General features: G+C 38.6%; 1 protein-coding gene across 1 annotated transcript in view; it reads left to right on the top strand.

The window, feature by feature from the left end:
• LOC122810815 (obscurin-like) overlaps positions 1-20,014 on the top strand; it is a 374,712-nt gene that overhangs the window by 15,614 nt on the left and 339,084 nt on the right. The window contains exon 2 of the mRNA XM_044082375.1: positions 8,201-8,539. Within this exon, the coding sequence (XP_043938310.1) occupies positions 8,201-8,539 (339 nt within the window). The remainder of the gene's footprint in view (positions 1-8,200; positions 8,540-20,014) is intronic.

Genomic DNA, 20,014 nt, shown 5'->3' on the forward strand with positions numbered 1-20,014 from the left:
CTTAAAAGATAATTTAAGTCAGCATCTGAGGCAGCTCAAATGCTAACACTTTTCTGGTTAGACCAAACTGGATACTGGTAAGATTTATAGGTTGCTACTGGGTGACCGATATGTTAAACTTTTTGAGGTCTAGCCACTGCAATGTCACTGGCATACCCATTTAGTTACACTTAACCATCCCCAAAAGATAGTGGGTTAAGCCTGAGATAAATTTAAAGTTTCCTATACATTTGTCAGTATTAGAGAAAGTGAGGAATGTGCATTGCTTTACAGAAAGTAAGAGATTGTTTCAGTGGATGTGACGTTTTTGCAATCAGTATCTGTCTTGCCATTTCATGTTTGTGTTGGAGTATAGATTTAGGTTCACTGTCTTGTATTTGTGCTGTTATTAGTTTTAAAGATCTGTAGTAGATCAATCAGGATTAGGTCATTTACTGCTTTGTAAAAGATGCATAGATCACACTGAAATGATCTTTGGGGAGATGGAGAATTATATCTGTGTGACATAAGGTGCTCATATCTGAGATATGTTTTGTAGAGGGGAACAATGACTTCTTCTGACCAAGATGAGATGACCTTAGTAATAAGCTGGATAAAGTGGAAGGCTTGGTGGTCAAAGTATCAGTCATTATCCATGAAGGTGACAAGACCTCCAATAACAGTGTCTATTTTAAGGGGGTGCCTTCTACATGGTAGATGTATGAGAGTTCCTGTTTCCTAAAGTGTATGATTCTGTATTTTCTAGCAGTAAGCTTTCAACCAAGATCATGAACACATTGAATTTTTCCAAGTTAGGCCGTCTTGAAGGATCAACGTATCTTCAGGGAACTTGATGATGACTCCAGTTTTGTAGTCATCTATGAACTTAGTCAGAGAGATTTAGTGTCATATCTGATATCAGAGGAGTAGTAGATAGCAAATAAAACTGGTCCCAAAGCAGAGCCATGTGCTACACCACTAGTGACAAGTCTCTTGTAGGATAGTGTCCATTAATTCTATTACAGTGATATCTATCAGTGAGCCATTTAGCAATTCAGCAGGTTCCACAGGGATTTATATTGAGTTAGACATGTTTGTCAGTGATGTCAAAGTTGGCTATAGTGTCAATAGCCTTTGCTAAATTAAGATATACAGCATTCTAAGTGTTACTGTTGTGTATTGCTTTTGTGAAAGAAATCACCTAGGTTTTACAGGCATGATCTACCTTTTATAAAAACATACTGTATTGGTCTGAGTCCAGGGATTGTGGGTTTCTTATGTCCCTTTTTATGAGGTCTACAATGATATATTTTATAAGTTTACAAATTCTGTCATTGGGAGATTCTAGTTGTTTAAAAAGTACTAGTTTGGAAAAAGTAGTAGGCTGCAATGCTTTTGATCTGAAAAAGAAATTACATTACAAGAAACTTTGTCTTCTTTAGGCTTGAGCCCTGAGAGTAATTGGAAGGCATTGCTTTGAATTGAGTGCAGGTTTATATTGGTTTATTAATGAATGGTTTAATTGTTATGTTTATTGGAGGCTTTATATAATGTGTTTTAGTGTGATGCATTTTATCTCTTGAAGGCTTGAGAGCCAAGGCACTAAGATTATTAAAGTATTTTTTTCCTGGTCACGTGTTTCTGTTTGTTGTATTTAGCTTTATTTTTTCCTTTGTAGTAGTTTATTTGGGTTCTATGATTGTCCTTAGCTTGCAATCATCTACAAACCTGGTAAGCCAGAGACCCTTGACATTACCCTTGACCTCCAAATAATAGGTGCCAAAGAAGAGTGGACCCAGCACAGAACATGGGAGGACTCCGCTAGTGACTGTCCACTTTGTGGAGGTGATTTCACAATTCCTAACTTCCTGGGTACTGAATGTTGAGCTAGCTGGCTATCCAATGAGTTATATAGTGGTTTATGCCTTATTCTGTGAGTTTGTTTACAATGCCTAAGGTAGGTATTAATGTAAATGCTTTTGCTTGGTCAAGGTAGGTAGAATACACCATTTTTGCCTTAATCCATTGCCTGTGTGACCTTCTCAAAGAAGTCCACCAGGTTCAGTAGACATGACTTGTCCTTGTTAAAACCAAACTGGGTTGGGTCCAGTATCTGAAGGTGTTCTATGTGCCATAGTTAATCATTTCCATAATAATTCTTTCCATGCCTTTGCATATAAGACTTGTCAGACTAATGGGTCTGTAATTCCTTGGATTTGTTGATGGTCCGCCCTTGTACAGACGGATAATAGTTGTAATCTTTCATTCATGTGGCATGAAGCCTGTGTGGAGACTATGGTTGAATAATGACTACAGTGGCCCTGATAGGACATATTTCAAGCTATTTAGGAGGCATGATGGGATAGTATCAGGGCCCATCAAATATGTATTCCTGGCCTTTAAGAGTACACCAATGATATGCTTCCTACTGATGCTTGCTGGGGTGGTATTAGATGGTATTCCCTGGATGGCATCTGGGAGTGAGAGGGAGCAAGTAAGAGCTAAATTTGTCGGCCAGAAGATTTTCTGTGTCTCCCAGTTCTGTGAACATGGCTCCATTTACCAGCAGTTTGGCACACTATGTGCTGTCTTTTTGGTTTTGGACATAGCTAAAGAAAGCCTCATGGTTATCCTTGGCCTGAGACACTATCTTTATCTCAAAATTTGCTTTGTTATAATTAATTAATCCTTATAGATGTCTATTCAGTTTGATGATGGTTTTTATCTGTTTTAGTGTTACATTTCCTAATTTTAGCTATGATTTGTTCTTTCTGTTGTACAACCTGTTGATTTGTTTTTACAGTTAGTTTTGGGTTTACTACTGGTAAGCACAGCAGCCTCTGTGTAATGAATGACATGGTTGTACAGAGCTTCTATGAATAATTCTGCATAGGCTGCTGTGTTATCTGGGTTTGGAGGGGTTTGGAATTTTGACAGGTTATCACTTAATAAAAGGTAGTCTGCCTTGCAGTATTTTCTTACTGTTACAGGTTTTACTGTGGCTACAGAACTGATTCTTATTTAGAGAGAGACCATTTTGTGGTCTGACCTTACCAGAGAAGGCAAAACACTGGTGGTGGTGGAGGTGCGACATTCTCCCATATTTGTACGTACCAGGTCCAATATGTTTGTACCTCTATTAGGCATATGCACTAACTAGTTGGTCATGTGGTTTGTTTCTATGTATGCACTAACTTGACCTGAGTGTTTGTGCTTACAAAGTCTAGTAATCTCTCTGTTTGCAAATGTAGGGCTGAGTAGGATTCCCAGTTTATTGAGAGATGATAATTAAAGTCACCCATGATGTTCCTGTCTCTTCCCTTTATGTTTGTCTCCTATTTTCCAGCCATGATGTCAAGATTAGTTTATGTAGGTAAACAAGTTTGTGTCAGCACGACATTACACCTTTTTTTTGTGGTCCTTGTATGCCTCTAATGCCACACTCTTCTACTCTTACCTTTCTTTCTTTCTTTTTTTTTTCTGTTTTAGCCACCCCCCCCCCCCATAAGCACATAACAAACCCTGCCTGTCCTAATTGTGAGGGAAGGAGTGACTAGTATTAGCAACGTGAATATGTTTTACACTTTCTGTTTTACAGACCTCACTAACAGCTAGGAAATATTACTATTATTGTACTATTCAAATCAAATATAAAGTAATATATTACAGCTCTGGCCAATGCTCAGTATATGAATATATGCATTCAGGTATTAAAGTAAATTCTAACTGCACTTCATGCTGATCGAGCATCATCTAGTACAATCATATCATGGATGAACTATCATTATTACGTAGCTTTGTATACGGTGGATATTTCAGATCATTGTTATGTATCAGTTAGCATAATGGTGAAGGTCATTTTCTCCCATGCATGAGGTACAGGGTTCAATCCTGACCTTCAGCCAATGCCTGTTTGGAGTTTGCATGTTCTCTCTGTGTGTCTGTGGAGTCCTTCCCACCTCCAAACAACATGCTAAGTGTTTCCATCTCAAACTGATAAAGTGGGCAGCAACACAGACTTTACAAGGTGCCCTATATGAGGAAGAGTTGTATAGACCAACCTCTTTGGGCATCTACTGTGGTGCGCAGTACCCACAAGATAGCAGAACATGGATCACAGACTGCATAATATGGCAAGGATAGCTTCTCGACAGTGTAAAATGTAAAATATGGCTCTAGGTGATTCACTCATGTTGAGTCATGTTGACAAATGGGCATGGGTATTTGCTGGTGATAAGTGAGTTGAGTACCCAGCCTACTCTAACTTATGCAAGGGACCCATGCTAACAGTGGGAAGGGGGTATGTACCACTAATGGCCAATGTGTGTGTGTCCTCCATAAAGCCCGCCAGCAGGCCTGTATCAGTAAGTTACTGTCCAGCCAGTGTCCAGTTGCCCAGCCTGGGTTACCTGGGATAGCTCTGCTGCCAAACATGAACTAAGGATTGCTAGATTCAGTGGATGTTCACTGACGGAATGCAGCTTGGAAATGGTTGACATGATGGTACGGAGGAAGCTAGACATGGCAATCAGAGTCCAGCTTAATGATAGGGCAGTATTAAATATCTCAGTCTACAGTGGGGTTGTGATAGTGAGAAAAAGAGGGCATTCATTCAGCAGTTGCAGGACCTACTAGATAAAGTAGGACAACATGAATTGGTGTTGATAACACATATCAAGACAGAAAGAATACAATATGAGGACTTCCCAGGTCCACATGAGTGGAGCAACAGGAAGGAGAGGCTATTCTAAACTTCTGCCTGGCAAATAACTTGATAGTAGCCAACACATGGTTCAGAAAGAGAAACAGTCACAAGATCACAAGAGTGATCAATGTGCAAATCAGGTAGACTTACTGCAACTCAGGTTGACTTTGTCCTAGGACAGAAAGGGCACTGGGGCAGAATCAATTATTGTAAAGTCATCCCCAGTGAAACAGTCGGCCAACAGCATAAACCACTGGTTGCCACAATCAGCTGCAGGGAATGATCAGAGAAGGTTCAAAGGTCAACAGGGACCTAGCTGAAGACCTGGAAGTTGACTGAAGAGAAAGTACATTTCAAGGAATTACTCAGAATGCTAGTATCTAACAAGAGGAGAAAATAGGTGGAGTTGAAGAAGAATGCTAATGCCTCAAAACAGCATGTGTGAGGACTACAGAACAGATATTGGCTGAGCAAGATATGGAAGTAAGGTGCATAACAAAAGCTGGTGGTGGAATGCAGAAGTCCATAAAATCATCCAAAGAAAGGAGTGCAGAAAAAAGTGGGAGGTAGACTCAGAGGCATTGGAGGCACTCTACCAGCTTCTGGAAGTGACTTAGCAGGTGGCACAAATAAACTTTATTAGTTTGCAAGACAAAGACAGAAAGATAAAGAAGATAGTCAGACGACCTTCATAAGGGATGCCAGCAACAACTTCCTCACTAGTCCACAGGACATTAAATGGAAGATTCTGAATGAATAAAACCCCACAGAAGATGTACTTTCCTAGACACAGCCACAATGAGAGAAGAAGAGGAGGACCACAGAAAGAGTAAAAATAGCACTAAAAATGAAGTCGGTGAAAGGAGCAGGTTAAAATGAGGGCACAGCAGATATGATAAAGATACTGGGTGAGATAGGGGAGAAATGGCTCTTGAGGGTACTCATAGCAGTGTGGAGACAAAGGCATATCCCAAATGACTGGAGAATTAGCATACTAGTGACAATGTGCAAGAACAACGGGGACATCCAGAACTGTGGACAGTACAGAGGTATCAAACTCCTGTCACACTGCATGATAGTAACGGAGAGGGTGATTGATAAATGGATATGCAAAGTAGTAAAAAGTAAGATGGGAGATGAGCAGTTTGGATTCAGATCAGGATGCAGCCCAACTGACCCAATGTTTTCAGTGAGACAGATAGTTGAGAAGAAGCTAGAGATGAGGAAAGAGTCCAACTGGACATTCCTAGACTTGGAGAAAGCTGATTTGGGCAGTCCTGATGGGTCTGAAGCCCCAGCAACATTGGTAGAATTTGTGTAGGCTATGTACAAGGACCCCAATGACTTAAGTATGAACAGTGTTCAGTCACCAATGGGAGTGGGTATACATCAGAGTTCAGCTCTGAGCCCACTGCTGTTCATACTGGTGATGGACTACATTAGCAAATTGGTTGGAGGGGAAAGATCAACAAAGTTGCTGTATGCAGATGATATGGCATTACAGGCAGACTCTGAACAAGAATTTCAGCAAAGGATAGGGGACTAGAATGCAAAATTGAAGGTACATGGGATGAAACTAAGTACAGATAAGTAGTAATGGCAGCAAATTGGGGAAATCAGAAGAAGCTGAGAACAGAGATAGAAGGGGATACAATGGAACATGTTAACAGCTTCAAGTATCTGGGAGGGGTGGTTGAAGAGGAAGGAAGTCTGAATGAAAACAACAAAGCTATAATCAGAGGGGCTATAGCCAACTGTCATAGGTTGTAAGTTGTAGTGTATGACAGACAAATGCCAAATAAGCTGAAAAGTAAGGTGTACAAAACAGTTGTCTGACCACTACTACTGCATGTTAAAGAAACCTGGAGAGTAAAGGCATAGCAGATGTGAAAGTGAGAGGTGATGGGAATGTAGTGCCTGAGAAGGGTGCTAGAAGGCACCTGTGGGACAGACAAAGCAATGAGGACATGAAGTAGCTCCAATTGCAGAAAAGATCAAGAGAACAGATTACGGTAGTTCAGGCACATGTACAGAAAAGCAGAAGACAATCTGGTGAAGAAGATTTGGGACAGAGAAGAAGAAGATAAAAGAAATGCTGGCATCCACCAAAGAGGTACATGTATTGTGTGAGAGAATATCTGTGACAGTCAGGCATGAGACTCAAAGAAGGCAGGAGTGCAGTATACTTAATCGAGAGAGATGGTGACAGTTCACATGATCCCATGTATATAAACTCAAATCTTCCTTTCTTGCCATCACTTATTCTTAAAGGTGCCTACTTATATATGTATATATATATATATATATATATATATATATATGTGTATATAAAAAAATATGTATATATAGATATAGATATATAGATAGATAGATGTGTGTGTGTATATGTATATATATATATATATATATATATATATATACATACACACAAACACACGCACACACACACACACACATATATATATATATATATATATATATGTATATATATATGGATCTATGTTGATCCATCAAAATTACATGTCATCGAAATGTAAACCCTCAAACTCACTTTCAATAAACTGCACTTTGTCAAAAATGCACTTTCTCGAAATACAAGATAACAAGAAAAAAAAACACAAATAAAAAAAAAAAAAAAAAAAAAAAAACACTAAATCACATTTATGCAGGGGAGCAAGTCCCCCTGCATCCCACACCCCCCCACTTAAATATACTAACTCCGAGATCGCAGTACAGTGGGGGAAAGGATATATTCCCTTATCCCCACTGTAACGCAATTCGGCAAATCGGATTTTGTGAAAGTGCACTTTCGATAAAGTGCACTTTCACAGAAGTGGGCTCATCCTTCTGTTTGCCAATGAAGTGTACTTTCGACAAACAGAAGGAGACCCATATATATATATATATATATATATATATATATATATATATATATATATATATATATATATATATGTGTGTGTGTGTGTGTGTGTGTGTGCAAAGATAAGATATAGGAAATATTTTGGAACTATGCTATCAGAGACAAAATCATCAAATGATATTTAAAGTATTTGACAAACAGGGAATTCTAAATAACAAATTAAAGCTTCAAATTTTACCATGTTGTATTTACTTTAGTCTTCGACATCATATATGATTCACAGTACAGTTGCTTATATTCACAGATAATGTGTGGACTTTTCTGTGTTACACAAATTTTTCTTCCAAGTTTCACTGTAAGCATTCGAATGAGGCAGACATAATACAGCTCATTTGTCACTAACTGCATTTGTTCAGAAGGTACATCTGCAGTTATGTGTTGCATCACAATCAGCAGACATTTTGCTAAACATAGTTTTTGTTTGACCATTTCTGAGTGTACCTCGGCTCTCTATACCTGATTTGTCATTCTCTGGTCATTATTTAAGCTTAAGGTCTTGATTATTGAAAAAACTGATAAAGAATGGTTAATATGTTTGTTTCACTGGAAAACTTGGACTATAAACATTTACTTTTAACCTTTATTTCTTTCAGGTACTTCTGGACTGACAATATACCAGACTCCATTCATTACTGGCATACAGGGGGGCACTGCCAGAATGAATTGCACTTTGTCAGAAGTATCTGTCGGACCTGTCCGATGGTACAAAGAGGGCAATCAGCAGCCGCTCGTGTACTCACAGTCTGAAAGTGAGAAACCAAATCAACGAGTGAGTAGGACTGTAAAGGAAGGCCCTACAAGGGAGACTGATCATTCTATTAAATTTTCACCTCTTCGCTTGGAAGATGCCGGGGTGTATTACTGTGTGAAGTTCAAATCTGACAAGGTGACTGTGGTTACAAATGGATCAGGAACACACCTTCATGTGAACAGTAAGTAAAAAAAATCATTAATGTAGGAATTAGAAGGAATAAAACACTATGGAAGTGTGTTATCAATACAGGTTAACCATCTGTGGGTACATGACCCTGCCATGCATGTACAAAAAAAATTATGATTTCTAAAATTCTGTACACTTCACTTTAGATTACATAGTATGTTTTATTATCAAGGTCCTTCTGTATATAAAAAGGAAACCTAAATACCTTATGCAACAATCAAACAAAACTACAGCATAAGATGACAGCACAGCTCTACACAAAGGCAAACTTTCCAATCAGCCTGTTCATGTTTGTATGTAACTATAGAACAGAGAGTATTTCCTGAGTAATAAGAGTCTTGCAGTTACTAGTAATACCTGTAAATAAAGTTCCACTCAACATTACAGTGTCAGGCCTGAGCACAGCAGTTTAAAAATCTGAGCAAAAATCAGAACCAAATGACCACAAAAAAGGAAACCCACCCTGTATAAATGTAGGACTGTGTAACAGGAAACATACCCTGTATAAATGTAGGACTGTGTAACAGGAAACACACCTTGTATAAATGTAGGATTGTGTAACAGGAAACACACCCTGTATAAATGTATGACTGTGTAACAGGAAACACACCCTGTATAAATGTTGGACTGTGTAAAAGGAAACACACCCTGTATAAATGTAGGACTGTGTAACAGGAAACACACCCTGTATAAATGTAGGATGTGTGACATAGTAATGCTGATCTTTATTTGGCATAATTGAACAAGAGCTGATGTCATTTAGATGCCTCAGACATGCAAAATGAAAAACCTACTAGCAACTTTGTAAGAAGTAGATCTGCATACATATAAATGAAACATAGACAGTAGAGGAAGCAACCTTTCAAGGTGAAGAAAAGAACAGGAGAAAAGGCAAAAAGCCACAAGTATAATAAAAAAACAATGGCAATATTATTTGACCACAACTTTCCTTTTTATTCACTTTTTCACAACTGGGCTTTTTAGCAAGAGAACAACTCATGACAGGAGAAACAAGCATCTTCATAACAAATTAGTGTAATATCTAGGCACCAGAGATTCTGCTGACTTTGGCCTTCCAGTGTCACAAGCCAATGGGCTTGAGTATCCCACTCATTGAACATTGTGAGGTATCTGATCAAAAGTCTTTCTTCATTCTCAAAGGGCAGTGGTGATCTCATCATGTGAAAAGCCAATAAGGCCTTGGTAATTGTCTTGAAGAAGCCATCAGGTTTAACAGGCATGATCTCCCTTGACAAATCCAAACTGAGTAGGGTGAAGTGTTTGGAGATTATATATATCTTTGTTGATAAGGTCCATGATGATTTGCTCCATGGCTTTGTAGATAAGGCTAGTCAGACTAGTAGGTCTATAATTCCTGGGGTCAGTGGAAGCACCACCTTTGTGCAAGAGGATAATGGTGGCCATTTTCCATTCAGGTGGGAAGAAGCTGGTACTTAGACTATGATGGAAAAGAATACCCAATGGCATTGCTAATTCTTGTTGGAGTCTGTGATAAAAGGAGGTAGTGCCAACACACCTAGCTGGAATTTTGAAAATAATTATATGTCATTGGTGAATATCAAAATGATTTATACAAGATGCTTGTGTTACAAATGTATTAGAACTGTATGTCATGTGTATATCAAACTGCTCTGTACAGATGCTTGTGTTGAAAAGGTATTTGTAAAAGTGTTGTGTTTAAAATGTATCCACAGTGTGCCCTACTGCAAGAGAACAGAAATGTACATGCACTATTGTAACTGTTTAAATGTATATAGCTTAACAGTGGAAACTGGAATACAGGAGGTTAACCTCAGTTTAGTAAACTTTAGAAAAAATATCTGAAATTAAATTACTTTATAGGATGCAATAAAGAGGCTACCTCTCAAGTTTTCAATGCAGCTAGAGACACAGAGTCTGTGCTAGGAATCTTTCTGTATTGTCCTTGGAGTGAATTAATTACTACTTTTAAAGCATGAAGGAATACAGTTGTTTTATGGCTTTGATCATCTGCCAAAGAGTTGAGGAAAAGCCTTTATCTGTACATTTTTACAGGTAGATGCTAAATCCTGCCAACTTCTAACAATGGGGGGTTTGGCCTGGGAACTAGATGTCAGATGACCAGAATTTATGTCATTCTGCAAGCTATCCCAGCAGTAATATTTTAGATATTAATTTCAGTGGTTTAATCCAGCCACGGATTGAGAAGTCTTTTAGTGAGACATTCTGTATTCAGTCTTGGATCTAACAAGAACCATTCACTGCATCTGCCTTGCTCTAATGATGTAAGTTTCTAGGGAACAGTATAACTCTCTTAGATACAGTCAAGAATATAGTAAAGCTTAGTTTAAATGTTTTATTTATTTTTGTGAGCCAGTACTGCAATGTTATTTTAAATATTTCCTGTGGTTTTGAACTCTGATGTCACTGTGAATATATATTTAGTATTGTTTTGTTATTTTATTATTTATTATTACATACATTTAAACCTTTCATTGTAGCTGATCTGTGTAGAGATCTTTACGTTTTGAGAGTACTTGCATATTTATTTGGTGACACTGTGTGGGCCACTCCTAATAGCCTTGCTCTTGGTCAAACTGCCATTTTTATTAATATTAATATTACACAGTGAGATTAGACACCCTTTGTTAAAGGTCTTAAAGCAGCTGATAAGGAGTGACTGGTGGCAGTGGAAACTACATTATAGTCTGGGCAAAAATGGGCATAGTTAATAAACCTGTGCCAGCCTTTCCCAGGTGTGTGTGTGTGTGTGTGTGTGTGTGTGTGTGTGTGTGTGTGTGTGTGTGTGTGTGTGTGTAAATCAAACTTCAAAGAGTGCAGGGACATGAAGCACTGGTTTGACAGAGAGTGCTGAAGGTCTTCGCTTAGTCACTCAGCTGAGATCTCAACTCTATAGCTGTGCCAGTGGAGAGTCTTACTGGGGATCCGGAGAAAGGAGAACCAGTCATGGACTGACTATGGTCTCTGTGTGCTCTTAAGAGAAATTGCACTTGATGCAGAGAGCTGCAAATGGAAATACTATGTGTGCACTAGTCATCTTCTCAGTGAATATCCCACACTATTCCCAGTGGGAAGGGTTGAGTCTCCTTGAGTACTGGTCCAGTGCAGGGATGTCACAGATGGAAAGTCTGAAACTCAAATTATTTGGCAGAAAACCACAAATTCTATGAGAAACAGACCAGATTTCTGAGCCAAACATCTGGAAATTCAGATGGACAGCTGACAGATGTGAAGCAGAAGACTGCATCAACTAATATATTGTGGAGTTTCTAACAGCATATTAGCAGTTATGTTTATTCTTAATTTTCATTTAGTACATGTAATACAGTCACAGAAGTGATGAGACTGTACGTGTAGTTTCTGCACTTTGGAAGAGAAGCAGCATGTGGCGTTAAGCATTAGCTTATCATAGTTATAATGGGAGGAATATTCTGCAAAGATAAGTTATTAATATATAGTGAAAGCAGAATACCTCCCATAATAGAGTCTAGGAGATTTCTGAAGGGGCTATGCCAAAGTCTGAAGCCTGATTTGCTTCAAGGTTATTAAACTTTCTATGATATAGACTGTTTTAAAACCAGTTAACTGGATTTTCCCAAAGTCCATACCCTGCTAAATTTTGTAGAAAGACACAGTATGTCATGTTTTCTAAAGGCAGCATGCATGTGTAGGTTTTATCAGGGAAATGTATATTACTGATAGTATATTGTCCATCTTTGACTCAATCCTGTGAGAAAATGAGAGAGCTATATTTGTCTGCCTCCACATAAACTCTGAAAGGTTTTATTCCAACCTCTCATCACCATGATCTCAATCTTTTGAAAAAAAAAAAGTAGTTCAGAAACTCACTTTGGTTTTCTGCCAGATAATTTCACTATGAACCTATGAACAAGTACTCATATCTATGGAAGCATACCTGTTAATGTGACATGACACTACTTGTTATTCAATGTAATACTTAGCTGGTACTGGAGGGGTTTGAATGTTATTACTGACAACTGGTTTATCACCTTGTTATGCTCTTCAGATCTGGTCCAATAGCCCCAGTATGTTTGATGGCTACCAGAGGGATGTCCTTTTGAATCATACTACTGGTATCCGAAAGGTTAAAGTAAAAAAAAGAAAAGTATATCCAAGTTGTAATCAGTAACCAATTCACTAAGCATATCCTGGCCCCAAGCATAAAACAAATATGTACTGCACTCCTGTTTACTGGCTTCCAACATCAAAACCAAGACTATGACTACAAAATGACCATGTACAATGTAGCATTTTTAGCCTAACATCCCAGACCACTTTCTCACCACTCTCTCTCTCTCTTTGTCTGTCAACCACAATGTCTTCCAGTGCCCTTTATCCATGGTAAATGCCTTCCAAACAAATTCTTTTCACACACACACACACACACACACACACACACACACACACACACACACACACACACACACACACACACACACACACACACACACACACAATTCCTGAGTAAGGTTAACATATTTCTCCAAATCTGCACAGATTTCATCATGGTAAGATAGTGATGCCACTAACCTAGTTATGGCTGGGGACTGGACACACCAGTTACCTGACCCTCTTGATTTATCTAATTATGAATTACTAAAATGATATCTCACTAATAGCATGGTCAATCTATCTGGCTAGTTAGAAGTAAATACTACAGCGTGCCAGCCTATACTGCTAAATAATATAGTTTCTCAGATAATATATTACAGTGCAAAGTGCCAGTCACAAAATTTTAAAAGTGAATAAATACAACTTTATTTAAGCAATGAAGAAGTTAAGACCATTTTGATAGACAAATATGCATATGCAAATAGTGCAAATGGAAAATACAGCAATTAGTCATACAGAGTAGAATGTTTAGTGAGATACTCTTTGTTAGATTAATAATCCAGCTATCTGTAATTTACATGCTACTGAACTATTATTACTTTAAGTTCCTAAAATATATAATACCAAACTGTAAACTTTCACAGCAATATACATAGATGTGCTTATCATGGTCATCCATGCAAGACAAAACTAATTTTATACCAGTTTCAGTTCCAGACATATATTTTAGCTCATCACTTCTGTTCCTACAGAAAATATTTTTCCATTGCCACTCACCCTCCCCCATGCAATGGACCAGTTTCTGATTTGAGTACCAATGACTGCCTCGGAAGATTCTTATAATTGCATTTATATGACCATTTTTCTTCCAGATGTCAAACCTATGTGTAGATTAATTACAAGCAATTAAGTCATTTCTGAGAAACTGCAGTAGATTACACTTTGCATTTCAATAACAATTTTAATGTGCAGTCCGAAACACAGCCAGGATGCAAAAAACTCTTGTTTATTAAATACTTATTGGCAAGCGCTTTCGCGAGTACTGGGATTGCTTCATCAGACCAGTTAACTAAACAAATACACACATATCAATTTAAAATCTTTCCAAATCACATTAACCAAGCATGTTAACTCTCATAAACACATGACCAAAGAATCAAAGTATCTCATTTAGCCAGCAAAGGCTTCTAAAAGGGATTTCACTCAAAACTATAAAAACATGTATACAGTATATAAAACGTAATGAAATCCTTTTAAAATCTTAAAAAACAGAAAATAAAAATAAAAAACATTTTTTACCCAGATAAACTTGCTGAATGAGATTCTTTGATTCTTTTGTTATGTGTTTCTGAGAGTTAACATGATTGGCTAATGGGATATGGAAAGTTTTTAAATTGCTATGTGTCGATTTGTTTAATTAACTGGTCTGATAAAGTGAGCCTAGTAAATGTGAAAGTGATTACTGTTTAGTTAACTGGTCGGTACTTTTCCACGCGTCTTGGGACCCGGACTGGCGTGTCTCACCCTGAACATTACAAAAACAATAATTTACATTTTTTTTCTAATAAATTGCTCCTTGCTTTCTTAAGTCTTGTCATCAGAATCACCACAAAACACTGCCTTGCGATAAACACAAAGGCAAGGTTGCATGACTGTAGCAAAAGTATTAATACAAAAAGCATATGGTTTTCCAGTGAATGAACTGCATACAGAAGTCCGGGTAATTTTAATACCATTAACATGTAGTGTCTGTGACTCTTACAAGTGGAAAATGGTTCAACTCTGGTTTCTTTTTTTCGGACATCAACAACTTGATCTTGTCCTACTGCTATGTCAGTATTTTGTCGGAACGTGCCGTAGCATTGCTTCCCATCACTCAGCAATGGCCTGTCTATTTCTTATCAGGTAAAACATTACAGAGATCCCGGGTAAAGCGCAGTGGTTTGAGGAGAAGTGTGGTACAAACCAACAGTGAACCACCAGAGCAGCTGACTGTGATATCAGACATGACCGATTGATCTGGTTACTGCATTTGCCTAACTGTACAGAGTTACATCAAATCTAATATATATCGCAATGCATTACAGAAAGTAAAATACTCATGTATTATGCTCAGAAATAGTTTTCACTGCTTAAAATACTAGCAAGCAAAATATTTCAAAAGTCTTCAGTCAAAAAAGGTAATATCTGAGTTGTCTAAGGACACAGAACAGTATTAGCGGAGCCATGAGCTTTGCCTAAGGGACCTAATTCGGTACTTTTCGCTGTTGGTTTCTGCCTTGTCGGCCACGCGACTGTGAAATGTTTCTTTATGCACAGCGTTAATGACAAGGTAGTGTGCATGTAAACACGGGTGACTAAGGGGACCCACATAATGTCATCAATTTGTGTAATAAAACTGGAGTTCGCTGAGAGGCAGAATGGGATTTTCTAATATCAAGCTTAGAACTTAGTCAAAAGCAACAGCTGTGTATGAGTGCAGCTAGAAACCTCGGTTCAGCTGTGCCTGAATAAATAACATTCATCTCTATTTGACAGCCAGTCCCCTGCTGCTTGATTTGTCAGCCTTATCAACAGAAAAGGCAGAATCTAGTTTCTATAGTCCATTTCATACTTTCCTATCATTTGTCATGGAGCTCAGTAAATTCTAGTCACTAAAAGTAAAGTACATGCCAGTCTGGGTCCCAAGATGTGTGGTAGGGGTTTAACAGAAAAGTACCAACTGGTCTGATAAAGTGAACCTAGTACATGTGAAAGTGATTACTAATAAGTATATAGGAAACCAGAGTTTTTAATATCCTGGCCATGTTTCAGACTGCATATTTCTTTGGACCTTTAGCATTTCTAATTTTGGTCCATTCATCTTAGTTGCTGGCATGTATTGTGTTGTTCTAAGAAGTTTAATGTATTTCTTTTCTTTTTATGTCATTTTATAATTTATAAAAAAGGTCACATGGTTACATGCAGTTTTATGCCACAGAAAAAAAACACATACTGCAGTGTTCATGCAGCTTAAATGTAGCTTTATAAATGGGCAAACATTTTGAAATAATAAAGAAAAATTACATCTCATTTTGAAATCATTTTTTTTACCCTGGAATCACTGTTTTTATTGAAGAGTAAAGAAGAGAACTGTTAATGCAAACCCATTTTCACAGTGGTGTCACTTACTAGACTCGCAGTCTTAAAGTGACTTTCATAAATCACAATAAACAATTTAACATTAATTTTTGTAACATATTGCAAATAACTTACAGTCCATCAGTAAATGTTCAGGCTACTTGCTTACTGTCAGCAGTATTCTTATTCATGTAGTCTTCAGCTTTCATATGCAGCCTGGCAAATTTGTTCACGCTGCACAATTGTTAAGTTATTTAGAGAAACAGGACAGTTATGAACATTTGCATAATTATGTATTTGAATGGCATTTAGTATCTCTGGAACTTTTTTAGATGGATTGAATGTTTTATCAATGCCTGTAGCTCTCATCATGTAAGCTTAAAATTAATATCACTCAGTAATATGCAAGTTACAGGAGAACCACAGACCTAAGTAACAATAAGAAAAAGGATGAAAAATGATTCCTGTATTTGGTTTTGCATAAGATGCTCCTTAAACATGATTATGAGCAGATCAAGATAAGGGAAGTGCAAATAGAAGAATGAGGCTGAGATAAAAATAGCATTTTTGCTTGTTTTGCTGCTGTTTTTTTTAATCTAACTACTTGTTGGCTTACATGGACACAATTGAAGAAAGCAGACAGGACGGTAGTGCTGAAGAAGCAATTGGTTTGTTAGCAGTGGAGATGATAATTATTTATGTGTAATTCACATAAGGGCCTTGCAAAAATGTATAGAAGGTAAGGTAGATTTTATTCACTAACTCAAGTGCAGTATCACTGAGGTCATGTGACTGATACATCCTAAGCAGTGCCTATCCATTGCAATGCATACACATGTGAGGACTATATGAAAATTACAAAGAGAAGAATAAACAAATCAAAACAGTGGTGTATGCAGAGAAATACTTTGTAGGCATTAAATAACTAAATAATTCCATATACAAGGTCCTGACACAAACAGAAACTAGGATTCCATCTTCCTCTATTCAGAAACAAATAGTACAATGCATTAAGGGAAATATGGTGGTGAGCAGTGGCCTGCAGTGGTGGGCATTCAGAGGCAAGCATAGTGCAGCCATGATAGCAGAACAACAGCAAATTGTGCATGAGTATCAACATACTAATGAAAGCCATCTCATTCATAAATGATGGCATTGGGAGTGGTAGTTTGATTCAGAAAGTATAACATTTGCATGACAATTGAGCAGTTATTCTGAATACCATCACTTTTCAAAGCACATATGTTTCTGTCATGTTAAGATTCTAGGGGTAACATCTGCTGTAGCTGGTCAGTATGTGTTAGTGGCTGCCTCATGAGCCAGTGTCTGCAGTGCTGCACATTGTGGCCCTCCACAAGACATAGGAGTCTGCCAGAGGCTGACATACCATCATCTCCATGGCTTGGACATTGTTGACAGTTACCTTATAATCAGTGGTACCATATTGGTGTTAGTAGGCATGTGCAGTTGTCATGTGATTAAACAGGATGAATGAACTTCATATCCTAGGGAACATGATTTATTTAGCATTAACCATCCTTGCTAAGAGGATCATTCAGTGTCCAACAGGGACACATTATGAATTTAGCAGGAGCTGTCTTTCTGCATCCTAAACCAGTTCCTTGATGGGATGCTGCATCATGTAGTGGAGCATATTTGATTTCTGTGGACAATACAGGAGGGAACTGCCATCCAGTTGGACCTTCTACAACATTTATTTTCTTGAGGTGTTAAGGGTTATTTACTGATCCCATATTGCTGTTAAGGTCTCACCTATTCTTTTTCATGTCTGGTATATCAAACAGAAAGGCTTACATTTTATCAGCTGCTATGTGATGTTCAGTGCACAGGGTATTATATACAATGCATCTTTGTGCCATCCAGATAGTTCCCATGAATCCCATATGAGGTGCACAGATAGCCAATAGCAGCATTTCATATGGCATGACTTTCCAAGGATCATCTAATTGGTAGGTACATACATCAACACCCACATAGAGCTTGCTAGTGTGGTCACATGACTATAGTAGTGCATGACCACTCATTATAGTGTCCACTGCTGGGTGTTGCAAGTGACACGGATTCCGCCTTAAAACAGATCCTGATGAACCCCATTCACAGACTCCAGACCATGGCAATCATGGTAGACAACACTGTACTGTTGCAGACATGTAATTCTGCTGAATGCATCTGCAGACTTCTGATGGTCCATTTCCACTGCTTAGTATGTCTGATGGCATAATGCAGTATTCTCCTGTCACTTGCAGCAAGATGTTTGTAATCTGTACCATGCTACATAATGTGGTGCTAGGAAATCTGTTACAAAATGGGGATACAGCTGCACTCCCTGTCAAATCTGAGGTGACAGATGATGATGAACCAGCTGAGGAACAGACTGTGGTGGGACTCCGTGTGATGTACAGGCAAGTATAACACATTATGACACTGGCAAAGAGGTGGTGTCTGATCCACAACTACAGGCCATGCAAGGCTAACACTGAATAAAACTAATGATTGCAATACAACAACCAGGCTATGCAGGGCAGTGCATTGACTGGTCATGCCATGCAGCAGGTATTGCAATACCCAGACATACCTCAGGGGTGAGCAGGGCACCATTGGTCAATAATGACAGGGGACAGAAAAGCTAGCATAGATGGGAGAGTCATGGACAGTGGATGTGATAACTGTGCACACAGCTAAAAGTCTGGGGAGAGTTTCGGATCACATCCTTCTGCAATGAAGTACAGCATCCATGGATGGAATGTGAGCTGGTTGTAACCTGTGGCTTGCAGTTTCAGAAATGGAGGTATTCAATCCCAGGTACAATCTACTATAATTGGAGTGTATATGGGAATCTTGCCGTAGCCATCATTATGACATTCCAGTTGAAGATTGGAATCTATGGCCCAATGAAGGGCACAAGTAAGTGTTTCTCGTATTACAATTGTGGGGGAGTGATCTGATTTTAAATTGTGTGAACTGGATTCATTTGTCCAGTAGGGTGTACCCATGGTAGAGCTGGAATACCACTGCCCACATCTGTTTGAATGCTGTGACCAGGGAAGTGGCATCCATAAACAGTGCAGACAAAAAAGCCATCTACAGAATGGTGTATGCTATCTGAGTAAGCTTGGCATGACATTATGCCATGTGCAGCCATCATCTGTCTAGCAGGGTCAGGATAGCTGTTTGGCTGCATATGCATCAATTCATCAATGGTTGCCATCTGGGCCACCAGTTCCATCAACAGACATATCTGTTCCTACTCCCTACATGCCATATCATTCTACATGCATTGCTTGCAGGTCCTTATGCAAGCCGTGCAACACACTCATTATCTCTGCCAGTGTGTAAGTACTGTCCATCTGTGCCTGGGTCACTGACCTGCATGTCTGCTGATTGCTGCACAAGGGGATGTCAAGGTTTGGGAAAGTCCTGGACTTCTGGTAGTGACAGACACCTACAGGCACTTCCCTATGCTGGCTGTATGTAGTTTGGAGGCAGAGCAGCCCTCTAGTATTGTCTGTGGTGGTCATGGTACCAGTGTAGCTGGGGTGGGACTGGCCTCAGTGGAATGACCTTTGGTGCACACAGGTGATACTTCATGTTCCTTCTACCTCTCCACAGTCACCTCAGCCATGAGTGATATCAGCATGTCCACAATGTTTGAATTGCTGACAGTGTCACTGAATCAGTGGATTGTCACATGTGCATGATGTCATCATCATCAGCAACTAGTAACTTTCTGACATCAGAAATGACCTGATCTGTTGTGCTAAATATTCTCCCACTGGAACCCATAAATTCATGCAGATAATATATCTGTGGCAATGTTGGATCATATTCATGACTCCTACTACCATGTGGCAAACAGACTGCTACATGACAATTATATAATACCCTATGGGCAATTAGATACCTTGTGGTGCATATAACTAATGCAGCTCCAATGTCCCTGAATAAAAAAAAA

Source organism: Protopterus annectens, chromosome 9.part0 (genome assembly GCF_019279795.1).
Source record: "Protopterus annectens isolate FY-2018-M chromosome 9.part0, PAN1.0, whole genome shotgun sequence".
In the NCBI taxonomy this organism is placed as follows: domain Eukaryota; kingdom Metazoa; phylum Chordata; order Ceratodontiformes; family Protopteridae; genus Protopterus; species Protopterus annectens.